Source organism: Haematobia irritans, chromosome 4 (assembly GCF_050003625.1).
Source record: "Haematobia irritans isolate KBUSLIRL chromosome 4, ASM5000362v1, whole genome shotgun sequence".
Taxonomy (NCBI): domain Eukaryota; kingdom Metazoa; phylum Arthropoda; class Insecta; order Diptera; family Muscidae; genus Haematobia; species Haematobia irritans.
The window spans coordinates 84,137,981-84,165,018 of NC_134400.1; the positions used below are offsets into that span (position 1 = coordinate 84,137,981).

At 32.7% G+C, this 27,038-nt stretch overlaps 3 protein-coding genes across 6 annotated transcripts; 2 read left to right on the top strand and 1 right to left on the bottom strand.

The window, feature by feature from the left end:
• Positions 1–941: 941 nt before the first annotated feature.
• Prx4 (Peroxiredoxin 4) lies at positions 942–3,894 on the top strand. Of its 4 annotated transcripts, none has more exons than XM_075307677.1 (5): positions 942–1,088; positions 1,526–1,698; positions 1,759–1,876; positions 3,281–3,686; positions 3,747–3,894. In XM_075307677.1, the coding sequence occupies exons 2-5, from the start codon at positions 1,533–1,535 to the stop codon at positions 3,795–3,797; spliced, it is 741 nt and encodes a 246-aa protein (XP_075163792.1). In that variant the 5' UTR covers positions 942–1,088; positions 1,526–1,532; the 3' UTR covers positions 3,798–3,894. The 4 variants fall into 4 exon arrangements, with proteins under 4 accessions (XP_075163792.1, XP_075163795.1, XP_075163794.1 ...); XM_075307680.1 differs by lacking the exon at positions 942–1,088 and adding an exon at positions 1,239–1,358; XM_075307679.1 differs by lacking the exon at positions 942–1,088 and adding an exon at positions 1,289–1,423.
• On the bottom strand, positions 3,870–7,094 carry LOC142236453 (spliceosome-associated protein CWC27 homolog). Its single transcript, XM_075307676.1, has 4 exons — positions 6,940–7,094; positions 6,341–6,885; positions 5,899–6,282; positions 3,870–4,419 (listed from the first exon to the last, which is right to left on the bottom strand). Exons 1-4 carry the CDS (start codon positions 6,979–6,981, stop codon positions 3,891–3,893), a joined length of 1,500 nt encoding a protein of 499 aa, XP_075163791.1. The 5' UTR covers positions 6,982–7,094; the 3' UTR covers positions 3,870–3,890.
• A 3,199-nt stretch (positions 7,095–10,293) lies between these two features.
• Positions 10,294–26,504, top strand: LOC142236455 (protein zer-1 homolog). The gene is made up of 12 exons (XM_075307681.1): positions 10,294–10,714; positions 16,635–16,998; positions 22,700–22,758; positions 22,816–23,454; positions 24,012–24,089; positions 24,159–24,283; positions 24,359–24,530; positions 24,610–24,771; positions 24,832–24,993; positions 25,108–25,257; positions 25,863–26,108; positions 26,168–26,504. Exons 2-12 carry the CDS (start codon positions 16,677–16,679, stop codon positions 26,327–26,329), a joined length of 2,277 nt encoding a protein of 758 aa, XP_075163796.1. The 5' UTR covers positions 10,294–10,714; positions 16,635–16,676; the 3' UTR covers positions 26,330–26,504.
• The last annotated feature ends 534 nt before the right edge of the window (positions 26,505–27,038 follow it).

The following is a 27,038-nucleotide window of genomic DNA, read 5'->3' on the forward strand; positions in this document are numbered from 1 at the left end:
AATTCTTCGGATAGTTTCAAACAAAGCGTAATTGGAACGTTGAAACTCATTGTAGAGGAACCGATAATTGCTAAATGGCCTACAGGGTGGCTTTAATCCCAACGCAGGGAACCTCCCCACTCAAAATTTTCTAGGTCATCATAGAGCCCAACATCACCCTTCGGCTCCTAATCAACATCAATCTTGATGTAAAAGGAGGCAGAACAAACCCATAAGATGCCTAGGGCAAATAACAAGAATTGTTTCTGCACCGATTCAGTCCCATCAATATACACCTCATGCAACGCATCCCATATCACAGGGTCATTCATAAGAATTGGTCTGACAAGGGAAGTAATAACCGCTTAATAACGTAAGTATATGAGAACTCTTTCGACCAGCGTTTTATGAAACCAAGAACCACCACGTTAAAATTCAGTTTATGACCCATCAAGATACCAAGATCAACGAATGGTTCTTTGTCTCAAAAAGTTCCATAGTGACACGAGGTCTGTTTGCGTAATTTTACAGTAAAAAACTTGCAAGAGAATAAAATGGATTTTTCTCTCTTTGCTAAAATTGGCAGAAATGTAAGCGAACGACATCCAAAATCAATTGACCATAAACCAATTGAAACAACAACCATATTCATATTTTTACTACACTTCTAAAAGGCACTGAAATAAATTCCACAAATGAATAGTGTTTGACCAAACACACACCTGGTAATTAAGTTCTAACTCTTACTGGACTTCCCTATTTCTCAAATACCTCTGATTTTCTTTTGCTGGCTTTTTGGAGTAAACGAACGACTTCCAGTAAAAGTTTGTGATAATTATCAAATATGACCAGATACTCGAACGGAGCTATTATTAAACGAATAAAAGTATAGCATAGACGGCGCATAATTCTTGTTGTGTTTATTAGAAATTAGTACTAGAAAGTCCCATTATTGACGAGCTGGCAACTCCAATGTTGGTGCTTCATACTTATTTAAGCAACTGTTAAAACTATTGAATCCACACATCGCCAACAAGCCGGCTAAGCCATTTGTTATTACAAGAAATACGTATATATTTTATTTTAAAAATAATTTTTACAGGTTTCATGTAAGTAATTACGATTGGAAATGCTAGAGTCCATTACCGGCGTACGCCTTTTTATAATCCGGCTGTTTAATGTTCTCGTGGAAACAAGTACCTGTTGAATTTTGCGCGTCTATTTTATTGTTGTTTGTAATCGTGAGTGATAAGAACAGAAACTAAAATAATTGATAACAATAGATAGTCCAGCTGTACTCTTATTGTAAATCTATAAAATAAAGTGAACGTCTCTCAAATTGGGAACAGCATTTGTATTTGTATATACGAAGTAGTTAGGTGTGTGGCTCTCTTACCGCTTACCCTTGCTTATCATAGCGAAACTACCATTAGAAATTCAAATTGTACGCGTGGCTATAATTCTTTCAGCCTTTGTAAAAACACACGTCGTCGGTGGGCATTTTTACAATTTTTCAATAATTAACTTTTTTGTGTTCAATATACAGCATAAGAATGACGAACTGGCATTGCTGTTTAGTTGTGCTGGTGAGTGTATGTTCGATTGGCTCAGCATTGTCCACAGCAGATGAAGATTCATGCTATTCATTCGCGGGTGGATCAGTTTATCCTGCAGAAGCTCCCAAAAGCGATCACACACTGCAAACTACCAAAGCCGTGAGTAAGTAAATTAACAAAAAATCAAGAACGTGTTTTAATCCCATGTGTTGTATCATTTCAGTCTCAAAACCAGCCCCATATTTTGAAGGCACTGCCGTTGTGAACAAGGAGATTGTTAAATTATCATTGTCCCAATATACTGGCAAATATGTTGTTTTACTTTTTTACCCCTTGGATTTGTAAGTAGAATACCATATTTCCTTTAATAATAATAATAATTTAATAAGCTAAATCGAGGAAACGTGCTTTAATTCTTGTAGAATCTTCTACAAATGGATATGTTTCACCCCCATTCATTTACAAGACTCTTAAAGTAATACACTATGGGGAAATTAATTCAGTTATTGTTGAACAAAGGCTGCGAATTCGCACAACTTGGATTTCTTTATTTGCCTATTCAATTTTCGAATGTTGGCGAACAAATTCAAAAAAAAAAAAAAAAAAATGTCAATGTTTTAGGAAATTATTAAATATTTTTTATAATGTCAACAATTTTTTTTAGAGATTTCCGTGCATGATAATATTACGTTCTTCAAATTGTTTATTAAAATTTATGTACTTTCATAACCAATTTTAATTTTAATTTGTTTAAGTTCTCGTAATGAATGAATGGATTAGCCTATAACCATAAAGTATCTTTTTGGAAATTTCCCTTTAGAGGGTTTGCGGTTCAATTGCAAAATCGAAAAAAAACAGTAAAAAGTTGTCTTCCTCACAAATTTTAATTTATTGCCTGCTACTTGCAGACCAAAAAATGGTTACAAAAATATACAACTAAGTCACATTCTACGGGTATGATTCACCAAAGCACAACCTTTTTAGCCTTCGCACTGGCTATGGTAAGTTGTGTTTATTGGGGCTTTCGAAAATGGTATTTGTAGTATTTGGTAGTTTGTGACAGTTTGGTATTATTTCATCGTTAATATCGTCTCTATAAATTTATAAAAGTGTTTCACTATGGTGTTTTCCTCTGAGATTTGCAAAATATTTTCTGTGTCTGAGGTGTTGGCTTTGTCCCGCTTAATAGCATTCCAAGTGTGCTGGGCTGGCTGCAAGTATTGTCTGGTGGTAATAATGGCCTTAGATGGTGTTGTGTGAAATATACAAAGATACACGCGGTTTTCTTCAATTTTTAAAGAAGCTACTTCTACAGAAGTACGGGACTAGACTATGTCATCATTCAAGATTAGTGGATCAGAAAATTTTCGACCCCTTGTATAGTCAAGATTTCTGTGTGTTTTCTGAATTTATCAAAATTTTATGTGGAAGGCTTTAACTTAGAATTCACTGTTTGTTTATGACTCCTTTGTTGTTACAATCAAATCTTTTAATCTTATTTAAACTCAACTATATATAGAATGATGGATGATTATTAACGTTTAAACTGTAATGTTTATTTCTGTCTTCCTTTACCTTCACCGTTAGCACTGATGGGCTCGGCAATTCATTCATTTTCTCTGAAATCGTTAAAAAGCCGTGACCAACTGTGACATTTATTTCATTTAATTTTGCTAGCAACCTCTCACCACTAACCATCTATCATATTCAGAACACCTATTAATTGTAACTTTTTTAATTTCCAGCACTTTTGTGTGTCCTACAGAGATTATCGCCTTCTCTGACCGTATTCAAGAATTCCGGGATATAAACACCGAAGTTATCGCATGCAGTGTTGACTCGCATTTCACTCACTTGGCATGGATAAATACCCCAAGAAAGGAGGGAGGGTTGGGTAATGTAAAAATTCCTTTGCTCTCTGATTTAACCCACAAGATAAGCAAGGACTATGGAGTATACTTGGAAGACTTGGGTCATACATTACGTGGCCTATTCATAATTGATCAACGTGGAGTTTTGCGACAAATCACAATGAATGACTTACCCGTTGGTCGGTCGGTTGACGAGACTATACGACTGGTTCAAGCTTTCCAGTACACAGATACCCATGGTGAAGTTTGCCCGGCTGGATGGAAACCTGGTGCTGATACTGTAAGTCTCGTAATATAAACATAATGTAATGTAATAATTACTTTTGGCCTAACTTTACAGATTGTGCCAAATCCCAAAGAGAAGTCAAAGTATTTTGAGAAAAACAATTGAACAATAGTAAGCTATGCAAAAACAGCTGTAACTCATACATTCACTAAAGTTATCTGTAAATAAAAACCAAAATTTGTATTAGTTTGAAATCTTTCAATGACGCTTTTTATTTTGGTTTTCGGGTCGAATAGTGGATTCTTTTCTTTTTCTTTTGTTTAAGGGATTTCGAGGATCATATACGTCGTACCAATCATCACCTTTTGTGGAAGCATCTTTTGCTAAAACTGGAGCATTTTCTTGAAAACGTAATGTGTGGCAAAGCCAAGCATCGCTCTCTATCTCCTTCTCTAATTCGTTATCATCAATTTTGCTTTCCATAGTATTCTCATCATTATCATCTCGTTTTTGTTTGAGGGCTTCTAGTTTGGAGCGGAACTTTGAGAGTAAACTTAATGTAAAATCTTCTCTGCTGGCACCCTTTTTTGGTATGTTTGTTTTGAGGGTCTCATACTTTTCTTTTTCCTCTACGAAATTTTTTATCAACTCGTTATTGTCATGTTCAAGCCGTTTAGATTCTTTTTTGGCATCTTTTTTCAATTTCTTGTCTAACACTTCGTCTTTCTGCTTTTTGTCTGTCTGGTATTGTTTTTTTAATGATTGTATTTCTTGGCGAATTTGTTCCCTGAAAAATATTACAATGTTATTAATTGAACACCCAATATGAATAATTCCATAAGAACTGAACTGCTAAAAATGTGAGACTTAAGCAGAAATTATTACAATCCTACCAAAATTTACCTAGCTAATTGGTGTTTAGTTGAGGTGAAAAACTAATTATCAAATGCTTTCCTGTAGCATTAACCACAGAAAATGCCTATGCTTGCAAATAATGACCTAACGTCAGTTAATGATATATAATTTTGTTATTTGTTAAATGCAAATACTATATAAATTCGACGCCTCTTAGGATGTTCCTTCTCAGAATTTGTCGATATAAGATGGCTGTTGTTATTTTACAAGATTTTTAAGACACAAACTCCTTTTTTTCTTGTCAACTTGTTTGCTTTTGGACGCTCTCGTCGTAATCAATTGATTTTCAACTGCCAGTCGATACACGAATAAATCATTTCATGTGAGAATTGGTAGACTGTATAATAGTCTGCCGAATACATTGAAACATTTTGATCTATCCTACAACACCTACCGAAAGAACCTTCTTCAATAGTTTACATCAGCTTGATGATTAAAGATAACTGACTTAAAGATAATGCAAACATTGTTTAATGAGTAGTCTCCTAACTCACGAATAAAACATATATTTTAATTTAAATGGGATCCAAGAACATTATCAAATTTCATACATGCGAGCATATAATAATGCGAAAAAAAGAAAAAACAAAAAATATGTATATAACGTTATTTATATAAGATTGCTGGTTCAATTTATCATATAAGATTGTTGTTTTTTTTTTTATTAATTGATGCTTTATATTTTCAAATAATATTGAAATGTCAGTTAGAGTAGTACATTGTAATTCGATAAATTAGCCCTTTAAAGGCTTTAAATTGCTGAAATAAATGAAAAAAATGTTTTGCACATATTTTCTATTAAGCGAAAGTTTAGAACATGAGCCAGGCGAAGCGTTTGAAGATTTTTAACACAAAATGAAACTTTAATGTTTTTTTATGTATTTTGATATTTAATTGTCTACATCCCGGAAACCTTGTAGGTGCTTTGACCAGAAGAAATGACAGTGGTAGATATTGGCTAGGATAAAACGACTATGGATTTGCGAGAAGTCGTTTCATATGGTTCGCATGTTCGCTGACATAAATCCACGAATGCTTCATATACCCATATTTAAAATATACCGCGGTATCGTTTTACCTTAAATTTGTTCAACAAAATTGTTGTTTTCCTACTCTGGAGCAAAAAATCACGAATTTAACACATTCCCTTTATAGTGCATTGAAATACTTTCCTCATATAACCATGTAAAAGTATTGAAATTTTTCAATTCTTGAAATAAGTTACGTCCAAGATACTTTGATAATTGGATATTTTCTTGCATTGAAACATCTCAAATCTATGTTACCGCAGTTGTGAGGTAACAATTCTTCCAAAATTAAAATGTTGACCGTTTCTCAACAGTATACTTACTTCTTTTTTTCATTTTGAAGTTTTTTCTCATCTTCATGTGTAAGAAGTTCATCTTCGTCGGAGTCGGAAATTTCTACTTTGACTTTTTGTTCGGTTTTATTTTTCTTTTCTTGACTGTCTGCAGCTTTTGATTTCAGTTTTTGTTTGATAATTTCTCTCCTATTGCTCGTTTCTTCTTGATCCTCTTTGATAGGAAAATTCCAACTCTCCTCAGAATCAGAATTTCTTTCTTCAACTTTTACCTTTACGGGTTCTTTACTCAGCTTAGGGTCATCGGCAACATCATGTAAGGATTTTGCTTTTCCTGCATTCTTTTGTACAAATACTGTCGTCTCAACTTCATCCTCCTCGGCTTCTTCCCCAAATGATAACAACCCGAAATTCCTTTAACAAATTCAACAAATGGATAACTATTCTTAAAAACGATTCGAGTATAGCATACTTGACCCCCTTTTCCTTTTTCTTCTTTTTGTCCTTTTTGACTTCCTTCCTTATTTCCCTAGGTACAATGTCTTCGAAGGGGTTGTTCAAAATCTCAGTTTTTAGTATCTTATGCGGATACATTGGTCTTTCGTTATGATCCACTTCACCTTCTTCCAATTTAAGCATATTAAAAACAGTATCACCCGTTACTTTTCCAAATAATGTGTTCTTATTTTGCAATTCTGGTGTAGCTGCCATAGTGAAAAAGAACTGCGAAGCATTATCATCCTTGTCGGAGTTGGCCATACCAACAAGACCACGTCTGGTATAACGCAGACGTGAATGAAACTCATCCTTGAATGGTTTGCCATATATCGATTCACCTCCAGTACCATCACCGCATGGATCTCCGCCCTGCACAATAAAATCTTTCACAACGCGATGAAAGATGGTGTTGTTGTAGTAACCTTCCATACATAATTGTATAAAGTTCCGGCAAGCTTTAGGACATTCTCGAGACCACAATTCAACGTCGATGTCACCAACCGTTGTACGGAGTAGAACCTGGATGCGCAATAATATCAATAAAAAACATATTCATAGTAATGAAAAACTCACCTTGCCTAGCGTTGGCGGTTCCTGTATGTAAATATTACTCATATTTAAGAATCGAAGATGAAACTGGGATTGTCTCTTATTTTTTTCAGGTTGTTTTTTTAGAGGCTTTCGCAAGTGACAGCGTTATCAATTAAAATCAAAATCAATACAATGTTGCCACTAGCACAGGATACGCTCACTATAGGGTAAAATCAAAGATAAAGGTGGGTACTATGTTCGGTTTTCGAGTTGAAAATCACTTTATTTTCGCGATTACTTTTCCTGAAATAATCAAAATTATAAATTAAAACAACAATATTCCTGTAAAGCCTTGCCGAAATCTAGGGGAACAAGAAACTGCGCATCAATTGAATTAATTTATCTGCTTCATATTGAACTGTTTTATTAAAGTAACCGCGAAAATTTCAACTCGAAAAGCGAACATAGTACTTACCTTAACCCAATAAACACAAGATGAGCGTTTTTCAAATGCAACAACTTTTCAGTTTGAGGGTAAATATAATTTTCAACATAAATTCAACTTGACTTGAAATAGCTCATCTTCAATACACCTTCATATTGCTTGCGAATCACTTCCAATTTGCCAAAATGTTGACGAAATCTTTGAAAAGGTGTTGAAGATAATATGAGAAAACTTTGACAAAACACTACCCTAAAATGCAACGAAAAAACCATGTGGTTTTCAATACTTATTTGTGCAACGAAGTTCGTGGTCAATTGCAAGAAATAAAAAAATGGAAAATTTTAGACAAATACCAAATAGTTTATTAAAATAGGTAAGTGAAAATAAAAAATGAAATAAAACTTTAAGGAAGTCACTAAATGTATATCTCTTTGCAGAAAACTAAAATTATGGATTGTACGTTCTTGAAAACATTAAAAAGCTGACCGATGAAAAAATTGTGGACAATTAACTGGAACTGCTTCAAATAGTTTATAATAATTGGTACGTCAATATGAAAAATTAAATCAACACTTTAGAGAATTCACTAAATTTAAATCTCTTTGCAGAAAACTAAAATCTTTGGATGCTACATTCTTGCAAACATTAAGAAGCTGACCAATGAAAAATGAGTGGCTTATCGACAAGAAAAAGTTTCCAGAAACATTACAAGTGCAACTAATTAAAATTGTTAAAAACAACAAATTGTTGAAATCAACAACTTCTGGATGAAAATGGGCATCAATGGATATTTTGTGAATTCCTTCTGCTGGAAATCAATTCTAACACGAGGTCCAGTACGTTCCAAATTTCAAATTGCCCGCATGTTAATAAATTTTAATGCTGTTTTATGACACAAAAAGGATGGAAAACGAATTATCAATGCAAAAGTGTTTACTAATAATGTTTAAGATATTTAAAGTTTTGTTGTTAGTTTTTTTTGTTCTTATTTGTTGATATGTTTAATAAGATTATTATTTATCAATTGGTATTGTAGTGTATTATGTAGTGTAGTGTATTATTACGACGAGTTTTTGATGTATATGATTGTTTTCGACGTAGTGGGGATTCTCAAAAGAGTCCCCAAATTCAAAAAATGTTGGCAGGGTAATAATGTTTAAGATATTTAAAGTTTTGTTGTTTTTTTTTTTGTTCTTATTTGTATTATTATTTTTTAATAAGATTATTATTTATCAATTGGTATTGTAGTGTATTATGTAGTGTAGTGTATTATTATATATTTTATTTTGATGAATATGAATAAATTATACAAAATTCATAGAATTTTGGCTTTGACTTTCAATTTGAAGTGGGGATATCATTCACACAAATTTAGGTTGAAAAGTATTTGCAACGATCTTAATTTTGAATTTGACACGCATCGAAAATTGTTTGACAAATTATTGAGTATCAATTTGAGGATAACACTTGAGATACTATTGCTAATGTGTTGAATTTCACTGTTGAGGGTAATGTCTGTTTTTTGTTGAGAACGCGATTTTCTCAACAATTTCTCAACCTGAATATTAACCTAATCCTTTGAAAAAATGTTTGAAAAATTGTTGAAATTTAGCATTTTCAAACGTTTGAGTTTATTGGGATGTGTTGAAGATAAGCTGTTTATAGTCAAGTTGAATTTATGTTAAAAATTACATTTACCCTCAAACTGAAAAGTTGTTGCATTTGAAAAACGCTCATCCTGTGTTTATTGGGATGTGATGTTATATGCCCTTTACAGACTATAAGATTTTCCGGCGGAATATCTGTTTTTGCAATGCGCTTTACAGACTATCAGTTTGAAACCCTCAGAAATGTCACTAGCATTAGTGAGGTGGGATAATCCACCGCTGAAAAACTTTTTGGTGTTCGGTCGAAGTAGGAATCGAGCCCACGACCTTGTGTATGCAAGGCGGGCATGCTAACCATTGCACCATGGTAGCTCCCATGCCTTCGGACGTAACTTATAATGTGCACAATATATGGGATATGTTCGACACGAGCACTGTCGTCCGGAACAACTGATAGTCTGTAAAGTGCATTAGTCATGTCGTATCGATTGGACACACTGTAAGATTCTTTATGCGCTTTAAGGCCGGTACTCTGTTCGGTTTTCGCGTTGAAACTCCATACAAAACTAAAAAATGCGAAAAATGTGCGAAATTTTTTCCATTTGTGATACTTTGTTTTTTCGTGTTGAAAAACTGACGTTTATAGCACCGCGCCATTTGCAATGTGAATTAAGAAATAATTTATTTATTAAAAACTATTTGTGCGGGTTTATAAATCAAACACGGACCATATTTTTGTTCCGAAACTATACAAAGGATCAAAGGAATAGCAGATCAATTGCCCAAGGAAAAATAAAATGTTATTTTGTAAAAACAAGCAACAACCACCAACTTAATCCAATATCGCTCCCTGTAAAATAGCGCTCCAAGCTACCTAAAAAAACGCCGCTTTCTATGTGCGAAATAATGGTTTCCATAAAAATTTTTCGCAAGAATGAACATAGTACCGGCCTTTAGAGACTATCAGTTATTCCGGACGGAATGTCGGTGTTTGTAAAGAATCTTACAGTGTGTCGGATCGATACGACTTGTCGGCGATTACTAAATAATCGGTAAATGTGTTATCGATCCCATAAACATGCAGCGGTATCGATTATGCCTTCGGACTTAACTTATAATGTGCACAATATATGGGATATGTTCGACACGAGCACTGTCGTCCGGAATAACTGATAGTCTGTAAAGCGCATTAATGCGCATAACAGCATTAAAAATTATTGAACTGCGAATCTTCTGTGTGAAACGACCATTGCAAAGATGCGTTCGAGTAATTGCAAAATACCAGTGTTTCCATATAAAATTGTTACTATGTACTTTTCCAGATGTGGGTGACATCTAAACGTCAAACTAATAAATATGTTGAACAACGAAATTTCTCTCGACAAAAAAAAGAAAGATAAAATTTTGTTTGCAAAATATCGGTTCTAAAAAACGAAATAAAATGAAAAGATCCTTTCAAGTTTCGTTGCAAGAATATTCAAACAAACGAAAATGTTTAAAATGAGTACCAAAACTAAATAGTGAGAGCAAGAAAAAAAAAACTTAAAAATACCATAGCTATTTACATTTCCAGAAGAAACGATTGAAGAAAAATATCAGAAGGAAGAAAGTGTTGTTCTTAATTTCAATTTTTAGTGTTGCAACGATCAACTTGTAAGTCCCGTAACGGAAAGAATATATTGTGGAAAAAACATCGCACTTACGTCCGTACGCCCCCACTCGGCCACCGCAAGGACAAGTGCCAGTAGATCGAAGTTGTGTATAGGTGAGCAAAAAGGAAAACAAGCTTATATTCGCAAATATGTAGTGCAAAATGTTGCAAGGTAGCTTATTTTGCAAAGTTTTCATGACAAGGGAAGAAGGATTATGACCAATAGAAAATGCCGTTTTTTAAAATCAATTTATGGGTTTTCAATTTCACCATATAGGGTCAATGCTTACTTTCCATAACTTTTCCTTTGTTGTTAACCTTGCCTGCCTAGATGTAGCCATTTATTGTAGTATAGTTGTCTCGATGTCTAATGTCGTCTAAGCTTGTCAGCCTTCGAAGTAACAATAAGATTATAAAATAATAAAAAACCTAAGCAAAGTTGTCGTTTGAATTATATTAATTTAAAAAAAAAATCAATAGTTTGTTGTGTCGGCCGAGCCAAATGTTTATTTAAAGTGTTTGATAAGAATTGTTTTCAAATTAAGCATGTTCATGCAAACATTCAACACATGCTGCTTTTAAAGGGTGATTAAGTCAGTTGTCTCAGCTTTAGGTTGTGAAATAGTAACTCTACATGATTTTAACAAACATATATTCGAATTTTGAGAGAAAATCTATTCGGACTCGTCAATTTTAAATATTCTAACAACTTATTTTGAAAAAGTTATCGTTCATTTTCTATTAAACACACCTTGCGATTCATTTAGCAAGGTTTGTTCAGATCGAAAAGGGCCTCTCAAAGTACATTATTATTGTAGGCCATGTAATATATGTTGTATGATGATGGAGTATTAGTCATAAGCGTAGGAAGGCCTCTGGGGAGGGGGCTTAGACCCCCCCAGAATTTGAAAACCTATTTACGAGTTTACATTTTTATAAAAATTAAACAAGTATATACTCGTACAACGCACAAAGTTCCACTAAAGACTTATGCGCAATCGAATTACTTGGGTTGTGGTAGAAGTCTGATATTTATGAAATAAAGCTGTGGTTGAAATTATGATTTAGTTGAATAAAAAATAGTAATTGATATCTTAATAATGCTGCAAAAAAGCGTCGCCAAAAAAGAAGTGAAAATGTTCTTTTTGGGTCTGGAAATGGTACAAAATTGGCGGAGAAGCGATGAATGTAATATGAACTTGTCATAGAACGAATGTCCACCGTTTCAACAACCGTCGCAATGAATTTGCATCACTTCCTAAGGTGTGATCCGAATTCAATGTTTTGAATGTGAATTAAAAATTTTGTAATATTTTCCCAAATAAATAATTTTTATACTTTTTTATGATTTTTAATGCATTCTAACGCTTGTTTGAAACGTTTTCTCTCGAATATTTTCAAATATTATCGATTTTTCTATAATGGATTTAGCATTTTTGTGACAAAATTTGAATAATTTGTACCATTTTATTTATTCTTACTCTTTTTTTAAACTATTTGAAAAAAGAAAACAAAAAATTACGCATTAAATAATAAAAAAGAAGTAAAAAAACTTCCTGTGTAGTTAAAATAGTTAACTTCTTTGTGAGGACATTTTTGGAAGTGCTTTTAAAGTTGTGCCTTTAGAACAACTCCCAATTTTTTGCTGGGAAAAGTGTGGAAGTACCCTACGGGAAATGGATCAACCACAGAACTGGTACGGGACTAGTCCCTGGTGTGTATGGACCAGTCCCAGTTCTGATCAAAACGTATGGAAGGGACCGTCCACTTTAACATGGGTTTGTCATTGACGGAGTAAACTTACATTTTAGGATGCGTCTTGGACTCATCCCAAAGGACACGTCCTGGGACAATTTAGCAGGAACAACCCATAAACAAGTCCTCAGGAACCAGTCTCGGACAAACTCTTAGAAATCTCTTTCAATATGGGCTCCTAATCGAACCCGAAATGAAAAAAAAAACTTTTGAAATATGTCGGACAAAATGTTATTCTGATAATTTTATTTCACTAAATGTGAAAATTGCAACTGACTGGAGCACAGGTACCAGTTCTGTGATAGGTCCGTCAGTGGCAATTTGCACCAATTTCCCGTAGGGTACTTTTAGTTGCTTTATTATAAATTGATTGTCGAGTTATTTTGATGTCTATTTTTTATTCAATTTTATGAAATAAAACATTAGTTGAACCTATAAGTTCAGTCTATAAAGTTTTAGCTAGGGGGGCTATAGCCCCCCTAGGAAAATTGTCTAGCTACGCTAATACTATTAGTATGCCTTTAAGAAATCAATCCTCTTCTCTATGTTATGTTTGAGAGAAGCTAATTAGCTTTAGGCCTATCTTTAGAATCATCATATTTTATAAGGGCATATTTTTTTATTTATTTAACTCATTTTATAACCAAGCCGAAATGGCCATATACGGTTACAGGGATACTCAAAATAAAGAATTACATTAAATTTACTTTAAAAAAAATTATAAAAATTATACAAATAATTAGGACTACAATCAAGGACTGCAAAAACTTGACATATAATTACACCTTAATACTAAGTATATATCTAATTACTATATGTAGACTACGTTAAAAAAATTTTGATATATAAATATAAAAATTTAGGAATTGATTACTACTCTCAAATGTCTACTAACGCAGGTTATTAACCAATAACTTTAATTATTTGCATCTAAAAATTTAATATTTTAAATAATATATATTTTTATGTTAACAATTTTTAATCCTCGAACTTATATATTTGAGTTATTTTATATTTGATTTCTAATTTTTGTTTTATATTTAATAAAAACTAACTATAACTGCATAAACTTGACATATAGTTACACAGCGCATATCCATTAAAAAGTTAAATGGTCTCCATTTGGAATCGATTTCGTTGCGGGATTGTAAAAGGGTAAAATTCGACTGATTCACATATGAAACCACGGCCAAGTTAACCTCGTAAGCGTGCGCGATCAATGAGAAGAGCTTCGTAGAAAGATTTGGGCCACGAAAAAATCTTCGTCAATGTACATATGTTACACATAGCCAAGTTGTGCAAAAGATATCTGCCGTGTTCACGGCCTCCAATGTCGTCCTTATTCCCTAGCCATGGTGGTGCAAGAGGTAGCTGCCGTGTTCACGGCCTCCAATGTCGCCCTCATCCCCTCATCACTGTTATTGTCGATCAGGTGACGAAGTGATTGTAAGTCCCTGTTGAAATCGTACCGGAGGACCCAGGCTCATGCAGAGGCTGCCCACCTAAGTGTCACAGCTTTGGTGGTTTACCCTCCTGTAGCCAATGTTGTAAGGTTTTTATTTATACTTCCCATGTTTTTAGCAACCATTTCCTCGTGTTTACCATAGAGGAACTAGCTGTCAAACGTCACGACAAGAAGCTTTGGGTACTTAAATGTGTGAATATTTTGGTCACATATTTGGATGTCGAGCTCCTGATTCACCTCTTTAGACAACGAAGTGACAACGCCTGCTGTCAGTAAGGGGAGCTCAATAATGCAATTACTAAGAGTTACCCAAAAAAACTTCATACCATGATGGTTTGGTCAGCCCACATATTTCCAGTTGGAGGTTTCTCTCCAAAACGAGAGGACCATATCTCAAAATGGACAATATATCGACTATATTGAGTAGATCTCGGTTTCTACTTCCATTCTTTGTTGGTTTGGTCAGTCCACACTTTTGTGTTTAGAGTGACTGAATAGAAGTGGCCATATGTTGGTACCAGTGATTTTTATGGAGTAGTCCTTCATTCAGTTTGGGAAAAATATATATTTTTATAAGTTTTTATAGAGCTCATATAAAATAAAGTTTTTTAACTCTATTTTGTTTTTTTTTTTTGATTTTCTATTTTGTTGCTACGTTTAATTATCGGAAGTAGAAAAACTTAATAGAGGATCACGGGATGTACAAGAAATTTTATGGAACAACTTCCATTTTTTCCTGGGCTTTTTAATATAAATATATTATGTAGACAGATATGTTCTGGGAAACGTATTCGCATAAATTTTGCGAATTGACGTGTTCTGGCGACTTGAATACCCAAATTTTTGCCGAATGTAAATAATTTGAGTTCGAGCCTGCGAATTCAATATTGTACGTCTTATTTTTATGCCATTACGATAAAATATGCCCAAAATCAAAAGTTATATAGTAGACAATACGCTAAAAAGTTGATTTGTACCTGTCAAATCTCGAATGTCGATTTGACAGGTACAAATCAACTTTTTTATTTTTGGTAAAATTAATCATTTATTTTTGGTAAAATTAATCATTTTCAAATACTCTGTACGTCAAAATTGTTTATAAATAAGATTGCAATGAAACGTTTGGCAACCACGAAAAGTACTCTGTGTGCAAAATAAACCCATTACCTGGTTTGATACCCAGAACAGGCCAATCGGTGAGACAAGGGTGTCAACCGGTTAACCATATTTAATTACACAAACCGAAACAGGAAAAAGTAGGGGCTTTCGGTTAACCGCGAAAACATTCTGTCTTTCACCCAAAAGGTGAGTACTACACAGAAAAAAATTTCACGAAAATTTTTCCAATTAAAATCTTAATTGAGTTTTGAAAAATATTCAATTAAAAATTTAATTGAATCAACAAATTTTTTAATTGAAATAAAAATCAATCACAGAAATTAATAGTATCAATTAATTTTTTAATTGGATCAATTAATTTTTTAATTGACTGTCAATTAATTTTTTAATTGATACTATCATTTCGGTGATTGAAGACATTTCAATTAAAAAATTAATTGGATCAATTAATTTCGTGATTGAATCAGAAAAATATTTTTTTGTGTGTATGTTCGGGTTTTCCACCAAAACACTAAATTAAAAGCGCAAAAATATATATGAAGACGATTATTATATTTTTATCACTTATCAAATTGTGGGAGGAAAAGATTCAAGGCATTTATTGCGAAACATTTAATATTTCTTTAATTATTGTTTAAAAAAGTAACCGTGAAATAAACTGTTTTTCAGTTTGAAAACTGAACATAATACTTACATAAAGAAACAATATTTTTCCTTCGGAACGAAATATTAGTAGAATGAAATTCCGCTTTGATGTATAATGCTTTCTTTAAGCAAATAAAACCGATTTCAATAGAAGCGTTGTGTCGAATGTCTCAAATCTATTTTATTTGCTTCTAAAGAAAATTTTTAGTCCGACACTACAATCAGTACACAAGAAGTTTCAATGCCATGTTTCATAAAAAAATAAACGAAAATATTGCTTGAATGAAAAAGGGAGTACCTTAATGACAGAATGAATTAATCGTTTATTTGTTTTTTTTTTTAATAAAATTAGTGTATAAAACGCAATTTTGAATTTTCGGATAAACGAACTATTTGGACACCTCAGATGCGACTCAGTAATCACTTGGCCGATAAACTCCATTAGGTTAACTCGAAGTTGAGCACTTCACATCACAAATAGAAATATGTAGGAGCTCTTCCAATGCGAATGAGTCTTATTGCCCCGGTGATTCTTATTTTATTTTATTTCAAACATCAATACATAGGAAGCCTAATAAGGCCTATAATACATGTATTGTAAGATTTTAAACGATGTTTCGTTACAAAAACATTATATTAAAGTTATTTTAAAAATGTATGCAACATTTGTAGTTGCACCATTTTCTGTTGTGCGACTTAGTAATCACTTGACCGACCTCGAACATTCGATAAAACCTCCATTGAGTTAGCTCAAAGTTGAGCACTTCACATCACAAATAGGAATATGTAGGAGCTCCTCCAATGCGAATGAGTCCTACTGCCGCGGTGATTATTATTTTAAACGACATCTCGTTACAAAGATATTATACTAAGGTTAATTTAAACCTCCATGCAACATTTGTAGTTGCAACATTTTATATTGCGAATTTATTTAAAAATCTCGTTTTTTTTTATTTATCCACAAAGTAATACAAACACCTTGTATTACATAGCCATTCAAATGGTCTTATATGATTTAACCAAAACACACTTTTATTTATTTTATTCTAGGCGTTCGGACTAAGATCTCTAAAAATTCTATCATCAATAGAGATGAGTGGAAAAGTGCGCTTAAAGTCAAATGGAATATTGGATGAAGATCCTTTGACTCTTAAGGATATTGCCTATCAATACATATGTAAAAATCTCTACGTCATCAGTAGTCCTGACGAGGATGCCGATGAGGATGGCGAGAAACAATATATTTTACGTTCTGGGATTGTTCTTCCAAATGACATCTGCGACCGTCTTATTGATACGTACCAAAAACAATTTTATCAAAAATTTGGCGATAAATTCATAAGCTTGTTTCGAGACACAAATCGGACTTCCCTGAAAGTTGTACATCTACGTAATAGCAATTTAACCAATTATGGTAAGTGTGTCAAAAAAAAGTTAAAAGTTAGCTTTGAACCTTCAGAAATGACACCGGCATTTTTGGGAGAACCCTTGGCCGCATGTACACAAAAAATATAACCAAAATATTTGTAAATGAAAAGTTAATTGAAGTTAAAAACGTAATTAATTAAAAAAATCAACTGATGCAATTACTATAAAATAAAGTCAGTTAGGACAATGAAAATATTTACGGTTTTAAACGTAATTAATTAAAATATTTTTTTTCAATTAACATTTTATTTAAATTAGAAAATATTTCCAATAAAAATACAATTGAAAATTTTGTTCGGAAATAATTAGTTTATGTACATATTATTCATTGGTTCATTAAATTTTGACTAAAATGCAAAGAAAAATTCAAGTAGAACAATAATTGGAAATTTCGCAGGAAAGTGCTAAGAAGGAAAAGTGAATAAATAGATTGCTAATATTATTGTAAGTAATTGATGGCCTCAATTGATTAAAAAATATTGAGTTTTGTGACCAAAATTACACAAATTTTCATCTTGTAGTATTGATATTTTAGTCGTAATAAGTTTTTTTATGTCAGTTTTTTTTATCAATTATTTATTATTTATTGTTTTTCTCGCTTTGTTTTCTAAATCACTAAAAAAGTTTTTCATTTTTTCCCCTTTTATAATTTATTACTGCTAGTTTTTTTTCCAAATGTTTATTTAGTTATTTTTGGTAAAATTTTTATATATTTAAAGTTACTTTTGTAGTTTTTTTGTAACCATTTTTTTATATCGGCCTGAAAGCTTGGTTATTTTTGCAATAAATATAAATAAAAAAAATTCCAATATAACCAATTCAAAAAATTATTGTAAGTTCCGAAAAAATACATTAATTTTTCAATAGAAGCAATTACAATCGTTCGTTGTATTTACTTCTATTGACTAACATTTGAATACGATGATAACGTGCACTTCTGGCCTATTATCGTCTTTTAAGCACAAAAATGTGCAAGTTCTTTGTACTATTAAATTAACCCGTTTTTTAACCCTTCTGCTATGTTTCGAAATATACAACACATATTATGTTTTGGGTCAATTTGACCCACCCATACAATCTCAACGTAATTTAAAAAAAATGGATGTTTATTTAGTTCACATTACTTTTATTGTTGACGTTGTGTTTTTAAATCAAAATATGTACATAACTACAAAAATTCATTACACGCAGAGAAGGAATATGATCACCTTAAACATGTTTAAAGAGCAAAATGTTATTTTTGTATGGTGACCATGTAACATGTTTGTCAAAAAAATTTTATTTTCTCGTCAAATATAACCTGCTTGCCGAAATCAAATACATGATTTCCGAGAAAATAACATGGTTGCGAAAACTATGTTACATGGTCACCCCCCAAAATTAACATTTTGCTCTTAAAACATGTTTGAGGTGATCATATTCCTTCTCTGGGTGTACATAAGTATCAGAAATTATAATATATAGCAGTCTTTTATTGACAATTTTTGCAAACTATATTGCTGTGTTCTTTGCAAACAAAGTGATTGCAGGTGTTGCACACAATTGAATATTTGTTTGCGTTTTTTGTTTGTTGGCAAAAGAAACAACGCTGCCTCTTTCGTGAAGTTCCAGGGCTTTCAATATTACACTGAGATGAGGTTGCTTCTGAAGACTGATATGGCTGTTGGATACTTTTGACAACGTTTATAGCCGATGCGCCGTAAGATAGTTTCTCCCTTCGCAAAATTTGGGGCTTGATCATCTGGTTTGCAAGATCTTCCAGAAAAAGCCTGCGCTAAAAAAGTTTTTTGGAATTCCAGGAAGGATTTATTTCTGTCCATATGACGTAAGCGTTGTATGCTGAAACATCTACGATATTTGAAAATAGTGCAACCGGCCAACGTTTAGTTTGACGTTTGCACGAATACTAAGCTACAAGTTGGTCGAGTGCATCTACTCCAGCCTTAGTTTTATTGTAATGAAGTATTATTTCGGGCTTTTTCTTATCTTCATCACTTACTGCAGCAGAATGATGATGAGAGCTCAGCGCAATTACGAACTTATACTTCTTGAGTACATAGGACACAATAGTTAACGCATTTGTGAATAAAAATTCGCTATGAAATACATCCTCCTTTTTCATGTCAATGATTTTAGCTGGCAAAAAAGTATTATTTTTTCTGACTGTACCTACTAAAGTTATATTTCGACGAAGTAATTGCAAGGCCAGGTTATGCGTTGTAAAGAAATTATCACACGTAATGGAATGTCCTCTGGGAAGTGACTCTGACAGAGATAAGACAACACCTGGTTTATATGTGTATAAGTATATACGAGAACATTATACACGCTAAACGTTATACTTTGTTCCATGAATAACTTGATATTTTTCTGGCTGCGCATTTCTTTGCCGACCCAAATAAACTTCCATGTTCCACGCATATTTGCTCGTCGAATCACATAGGGCCCATATGCATCATGCATAATGTTCATTTTGCTATTTTACCTCATTAAATTCGCACACAAACTCTTGGTGGGTCAAATTGACCCAAAACATAATAAGTGTTACAAAAAACATAAATATCGGGTCACCGCTGAAACGAAAAAAAAATTTTGTATTGTTTCTATGCAAAAACGTTGCTTTTAAATAACGTTACGAATAGAAAAGGCACCAGCTCATTCCATTAGTCCTAAGCAGAATTATTAAGAGATTTCTTTTCAAATTGGGTCATATTGACCCAAACATAGCAGAAGGGTTAATAGAGAACGGTAATAGTATCAATCAAGATTTTGTCTATTAGTCGTTTTATTCACTCGATTATTTTTTTAATTTAAAACTTCGATATTATCAATCACTCGTATAGTTGATATTTTTTCAATATAGGTTAAATGTTTAATTGTCTCATTTACATTTGCTTGGAACTCCTTTAACATCGACTATAAGAACAAGGTTCCTTATCATTGTACCAAAACAAACGTAAGACCAGGTCTGCATTCATTGAAAAGAGCAAGTTATAATCGTATACAGTAGTGTTCGCTTATAGTCCACACCTATAGTTGCACAACTTTTTCAGACAATATGTGAAATTCGACAGTTAAGCACATTCATTTATATGCCACTTTGGTATATAACTGTTTTCGCACATTTAAAGGAATATGACTATAAAAGGAAAAATAATAAAAAAAACTATTTATTATAACCTCCACCATAGGATAGGGAGTATATTAACTTTGTCAATCCGTTTGTAACACATCGTAATATTGCTCTAAAGTATATATGTTCCGAGTCGTGGTGAAATTCTGAGTCGATCTAGCCACGTCCGTCCAAATTATATTTCGAGTTAGAAATGTCCGATTATAATTGGATCTGTGATAAGTTAAGTGGTTCAAAAAATACTGTAAAACATATTTTTTTTTTTGCAAATTTCCCCTTTATCCATCGATATTGGTTTAATGACTTAACTTATCACGGATCCAATTATACACGATTATTCGTCATCTCAATACCTTCCATTCAAGTACAACAACAACGACATAATCGGACATTTCTAACTCGACATATAATTTGTTTAGTGAAAAAAGAGCGAAAAACTAAAAATAACGGAATATCTCAAAAACTGTTCCATACAAAAATTAAATCAAAATACATAAGGAAAGTCACATCTCATCAAATGTACATGAAAAAAAATATTTTGCAAACTATATGATTTTTGGACAATATGTGAAAATCTTCTATATAATCGATGGTCTATAAGCGAAAACTACTGTAATGTGAGTTTAGAGTTTGCTTTCATGTGTTCCAGATAGTTTAATTACTAATGTGAGGGATAAAACAATTTTTGTACTCGTATAGGTGGCGCTGAAACGAATATTCACATACTGATTTATTTTCACTTACATTAATTACTAATCTATACTAACGAACAGTCTTCTTTTTGAAATAAAATTTGTAAAGTAATGCAATAAAATGTGTAAAGATAAATTTCTGGTATGAAAACCCAGTAAAGAATGTTGCTGGCAGTGTTGCCAGTATTTTTCGGGCTCTTGTCCCCAAAATAGGATGCTTTCCTCCCCAAAAATTTAAAATTTCCCACAAAAATCCCCAATACAGTTTTTGACAAGTTTTTTGGAAAAAGTAAGGCAATAGGCTCTGCTGTAAAAAATCCGTCATAATTTAAAAATTGGAAAAAATTCAATTTTTGTTATATCAGTTTGTAAGTTAACCCCAAAACCGGGAGACGGGTGCTCAAAATATTGTCTAATAGAATCCCTCATCAGAATTAATTATTGGTATAAAGAGTCATCGTATTTTTATTTTAAGCAAATCATCTTCTAAATTCTCGAGACCGAGTTCTTACGAAATAATTTCACAATAGTAAAAAATGTCTTAGTAGCTCTTGGAATAGAAAACTTTTTTATATTTTGAAGATTCTCTGTACATCTTCAAGCCCCTTTTTAAGCATGTAGAAGTATAGAATTTCATATAAACCATTACACAAAACCTGATTTATTATCTTGAGAAGATTTCGAAAATTCCCCACAAAAATCCTCAAATTTGTGGAAATTCCCTATCAAGTCCCCAACTCAAAAATTGTGTCCCCATCCACGAAAAAATATCCTCGATTTGGGGAAAAAATCCCCAATTCTGGCAACACTGGTTGCTGGTTACAGTTTACGGGATTAATTGAGAAAGTTCTTTGGTAAAGGTTGGTATTAATTTAAAAAAGTTAAATTAAAAAGAGACCAGTAAAAACTGAATAAAACAATACATTTTTTGTATCAAAGAATTTACATGTTTTTACATCGACAATTAATAAGTGTGTCTGCAAAATAATGAAAATGTTGGCTACATAATGTGAACTTAATAACGGCTTAATGTGGCAACAAATTGCATAGCAGGCAGACAGGAATAACGTTTCAAGAAATGCGGAAGAAGATCCTGAAAAAAGATGCAAATGAAAAAGAAATAAATAAAGGACAGTATTAAATTCATATTGTGAGGAGAAATACATAGTACATTTTTCACAGTTAAAATAACTTTTTTATTTGAAAGAATATAATTTTACGTTTTATAGCCTTTGCTTGGCTTTGAAAAATTTGTGAAATGAACAACCTAAGAGACGCAAAGTAAATATTTCATAATTATCACGAGTGCTTTTGCAATATTTTAATCTCAAAATGCTATAAAGCAAATGTCACGTTTCCGTTTATTAGCATTTGCAAGCTCCAAGCACCCTTGTTATAAGCAATATATGGGTCAGCCTAAATCTCACGTTTTAGTTGATTAGTCGGTGTCCAAAATGAATATCCAAGAATATATTTCGTCTCCTTATTCGTCTTAAATTATTAATCTATGTTAGTGTTAATTTTTAAAATAACCGTGAGATATGCCAATCTGTCAATTTTACTTGTATGAGTAAACATTTTCATCCGATTTTATATATCAGGTTGTATCTGTATCAATCAAGCTCCAATTTAAACAGATACTCCATACAACATATAAATTTCAGAAAAATGCATGATTTTTTTTATTTGAATCGATAGTATAGTCCATATAATTTAATGTTTGATAATTATTTCATGTACCACAAATGTTGACCGCGGCTGTGTCTCAAATGGTCCTTTCTCATAGTCCAATTTTCGCATTCTCTTTGAAACACTTCGGCCGGTATCTCATGAATATATTTATATTTTTTCTTCTTTCACAGGACTTGAAATACTCATGCGCCACAAACTATATTCGCTCTCCATGTGGTACTGTGATAAGGTAGGTTATGTCCTAAATTTACAAAGTAATGTATTTATGGCATCCGTATTTCTTTAGGTTACAGTTCAATCTCATGAATTATTGGCTCTCCATGGAGAAAGCCTGCGTTCCTTAGAATTGGGCATTGGGTCGCATATGTTACAAAATGCTGAACCCAATGACAAAGAACCAGTGGATTTTCAATTTAATTGCCCACATTTGCGACGGCTTGTATTGAATGGCGTCGTACTGCATCATCGTCTACAATTCGCTCATCTAAGAGATTTAACACATTTGGACTTGACTTCATGTATTTTGGCCAATTTCAGTCTGCAAACATTGTCCACATTACCCAAACTACACACATTAATCCTTTTCAATGTTTGGCCGATTGCAAATCAACTGCATGCAATTTGTTGCCTGAGACGACTTCGTACGCTGGATATTTCGATTACCAGTTCTAGTAATGGGCATGGTACGTATGATTTGCCCGACCAAACATTGGAAATGCTTATGGACAATCTACGAGAATTAACACATCTGGATATCTCGGGAACTAATTTGGCGGGGAATGGTGTGGCGACAAAAGAATCGTGTTATAAAATGAACACAGATATTCCTGGTTTAGCATCTCGAACTCAAAGACCATTACAATTTTTAGGTTTATATCATACAGCTCATTGGGCATGTAAACGTCATGACATACCAGCCATTGAGGTAAGATTAATAGATTACCACACAATGCAAGAAGTAAATCAAAAAGTTTCATTTCAAGATTATAGTAATTGCAAAAAAGAAAATAAAAAACAATATTATACAACACAATGTGGTTGATTATAATAACTAGTTATAGTATATATCCATGAATTGAAATAGCGATATCTAAATTTTTTCATATTATTACATTTTTAATGCAAGCTTATTGGACTTGAAGATTAAGGAATTGGTATAATTAAGTTATTGAAAATAATAATAATGCTGTTTCCTCATGTGCAATAAGCACGTACTAAAATTGTAATAAATTAAATATAAAATTTCTTTTAAAAGACTATCTTCACTCATCGGTATATATTAAACCAAATCATCTTTGCATATTATGTATAAATATTTTTTTTTAATAAATCTCAATCACATCACGCACTTGTTTATATTGGCATTTCTATGATCAAAAACTCGTAAAGTTAGCAAAATTTTATTACAACACGAGAGCTTAATTCCTTCTTGCACTATATATTGGTCACATACTTCGAAGCTAATTGAAAACAAATTTTCAGATTGCTGGAGATGCAAATGAACATCAAATTTTAACAGCTGCGCGGTATTACTATGATAGACCTTTACTTCTAACAAGGGTATGTTGAAGGTGTTCATAAGAGTCCCCATAGTTTCCATTGTTATATTTTCTATAATTTCCTTGTCAGGTGCTCAACGATTTGTACCATCTATTTCGCTTTGAAAATTGTAAAGACATACACACAGCCTTGGATGTTGTTCTAACAGCTATGGATAGACATTTAAAATTTAAGCATATGCAAATATCTGGAAGGTAAATTACTTGAAAGTAAAAAAAAACAAAAAGATTTGCCATATAACGATTTACTCCTTATGTATTTAATTACAGTGCGACATTATTCTATATTGTTAAGGGACGTGATCGATCGAAATTTGGCACACCTCTAAGGAATCACATAATTCGAACATTGCTCAATGGCATGGAGGTGCATCTTAACGATGACACTATGCTACGAAATGGATACCTTACTCTTACACAATTTCAAATGCCAAGTGATGTGGTAGGTTATCAATTACATTTTATGCCATACAATTTTATTGGTTTTTGTTTTTTTTTTTTCTAATCTTAAAAATTTTTAGCTATTTGAATATGAACGTCTTATTAAGATATTGCTACATGGAGTTTCAAAGACGGAACAAGAGGGATTTGTACAAAGGATAGCTATATATTTGTTGAATACATTAGCATGCCAAGTTGATGTTCGACAAAAATTGTTTTTGGGTGAACTTGGAGTTGTTAATGTAATTTTTTTTTTGTTTACCATCATTCAATATATTTAAGTTTTTCTCGCCTTTTTTTAGACTATGTTAAGTTTAATTAAAGATCGTTTAACCCGCTCGGTATTTGATGATGTCATGGAGGTTGCGTGGTCAACAATGTGGAATGTAACTGATGAGACTGCTATTAATTGTAAGAGATTTTTGGATGGCCGTGGTATGGAATATTTTCTGCGATGTTTAAATGTAAGTAATTTAGATCGATTTTACATTCTGGAAAGAAATGAAACCTCTGTGTTCCTATGAATTTGTGTTGGAGTTTGATTATCGTTTGTTTTCGTCTTTCTCTATAACATGCAGACATTTAGAGAACGCGATGAGCTACTGCGGAATATGATGGGTTTGTTGGGTAATGTAGCAGAGGTTAAATGGTTAAGACCGAAACTGATGACGCAAAAGTTTATCGAAGTTTTTGCCGAGTTATTATCATCGGAAAGCGATGGTATAGAGGTAAGTACTTGATATTGCCAATTCATAAATCCGGGTGGTATGTTAAGCGTAAGTACGCTTGTCTTGCATGGCGAATACTTCGCTTCTCAGTATGATTTGATTAGGTATGTCTTCATTTTAAATTACTCCAAGTTTGTTAGATTTCTATAAAGAATATACAAAGGTAAAAAAATGGAAAATAATTAAGTCACGCCACTCCATAAGTTAGGTAGTCCCTTTAATGTGAAGATGGTGACTGATATTTTATCACACAGCGTTTCTTCGATTTTGGTTCCTTGCCAGCATAGATTCGTAAGGTCATTTATAAGGATTTTAGAAAGGCATGTGGGCGATGGCCTTCCGTCCGGAAAAGATGATACGTATGTCAGCTCTCAAGTTGTATTTTTCCTTCACAATTTTGCATACTGTGTATTACTTTTTTCAACAAAAATTAATTCCATATATAAAATAACCCATATTCTCCCGGTTTTCGATATAGGCACTCGAATGATATAAAAATTTGTTTACAAACAAAGTTCTAGTTCCAGTGATTGGATCACTGGAGACGATAGTAAAATTCTCATTATACGTTTCGGAATATTAATCTATGCATTCCTATTTTTTAGGTAAGTTATAACGCAGCTGGTGTGCTGGCACATATAGCTTCAGATGGTCCAGAAGCTTGGACAATTAAGGAACCTTCACGCGATACCGTGTTAGTTAGTATGGTCAACGCAATAGCTCGGTGGGACATTAAAAGTGATCGCAACATAAATTACCGCAGTTTTGAGCCCATACTTGGTCTTGTTCGTTGCTATGAAACCCCACAGTGCCAACATTGGGCTGTTTGGGCCCTGGCAAATCTAACACAAGTAAGTTTCAATTTTCTTGTATGTTTGAGGAAAAAATTAAATTTTTATTTAATTTGCAGGTTTATCCCGATAAATATTGCCAACTTGTTGAACAAGAGAATGGCATACAGATTCTCAAAGAACTAATTGAACATCCGAGCCCCTATGAGGATATTAAACGAATAGCCCGTATGGTAATCGAACAGTGTAACAAATGTCCTCGTCCTATGCTCGAAGGTTGAGCTGCTTGTATCCCATGTCCCTTATCCTTAGTATCTCTTTAAATAATAGAAAAGCACTTTCATTGAACCAGTGAGTGATTAATGAATGTAGTATAGGATAAAAGTGCGTTTCATAGAACGTAGAAGAATATTATTACATAATTATATACAAAAACAAAAGATATTTAAAACAAAACAGATCTGTTTCGTTTTTTCACTACTCCTTTGTTAAGCTCTTTTATTGATTTATTGTTTATACTTCATTTACTTTGCATCTTGTGTTTGCAAAAAATAAATGAAGTTGAATTTGTAAAAAAAAAGAAATATGAACTACAAATCAACTAGTTCTAATGAAATAACAAAATGGCTGATGAGAGATTATTTCAGAAAATCGTTTAGGTTTAGCAGGCACATTACATTTGCAGTAAACATGCGTTCTGTTTTAGTTCTGGGAATATATATTTCATTTCAGTTCAGTTTCAAGGTGGGTATTAAATTCGCTTATTGCCAAAATTGCAAATATGTACATTGGTATAGTAGAGGAGTAGTATATTCAAATCACCTATACCACCACAAGTTAAAGTAGCTGAAAGTGAACGATTAAATTGTTTCTGAAATTTTATCATTGCTTATATTTCTATATTGAACCCAGATTAATGGAAAATAGAAAATGAATGTATTATCAAAGGAACTTCATTGAGATGTAGTATCACCAATACCAAATTATAAA

Excerpts from the sequence above, each read along its gene's own strand:
- Prx4 (XM_075307677.1), top strand. The coding sequence starts at position 1,533 with ATGACGAACTGGCATTGCTGTTTAGTTGTGCTGGTGAGTGTATGTTCG. Across the intron at positions 1,877-3,280 it reads CTTTTTTACCCCTTGGATTT|CACTTTTGTGTGTCCTACAG; the intron begins GTAAGTAGAATA and ends TTTAATTTCCAG. Across the intron at positions 3,687-3,746 it reads GGAAACCTGGTGCTGATACT|ATTGTGCCAAATCCCAAAGA; the intron begins GTAAGTCTCGTA and ends CTAACTTTACAG.
- LOC142236453 (XM_075307676.1), bottom strand. The coding sequence starts at position 6,981 with ATGAGTAATATTTACATACAGGAACCGCCAACGCTAGGCAAG. Across the intron at positions 6,283-6,340 it reads AAAAAGGAAAAGGGGGTCAA|GAATTTCGGGTTGTTATCAT; the intron begins GTATGCTATACT and ends AATTTGTTAAAG. Across the intron at positions 4,420-5,898 it reads CTTCAAAATGAAAAAAAGAA|GGAACAAATTCGCCAAGAAA; the intron begins GTAAGTATACTG and ends AATATTTTTCAG.
- LOC142236455 (XM_075307681.1), top strand. The coding sequence starts at position 16,677 with ATGAGTGGAAAAGTGCGCTTAAAGTCAAATGGAATATTGGATGAAGAT. Across the intron at positions 16,999-22,699 it reads TAGCAATTTAACCAATTATG|GACTTGAAATACTCATGCGC; the intron begins GTAAGTGTGTCA and ends CTTCTTTCACAG. Across the intron at positions 24,284-24,358 it reads CATATGCAAATATCTGGAAG|TGCGACATTATTCTATATTG; the intron begins GTAAATTACTTG and ends ATTTAATTACAG.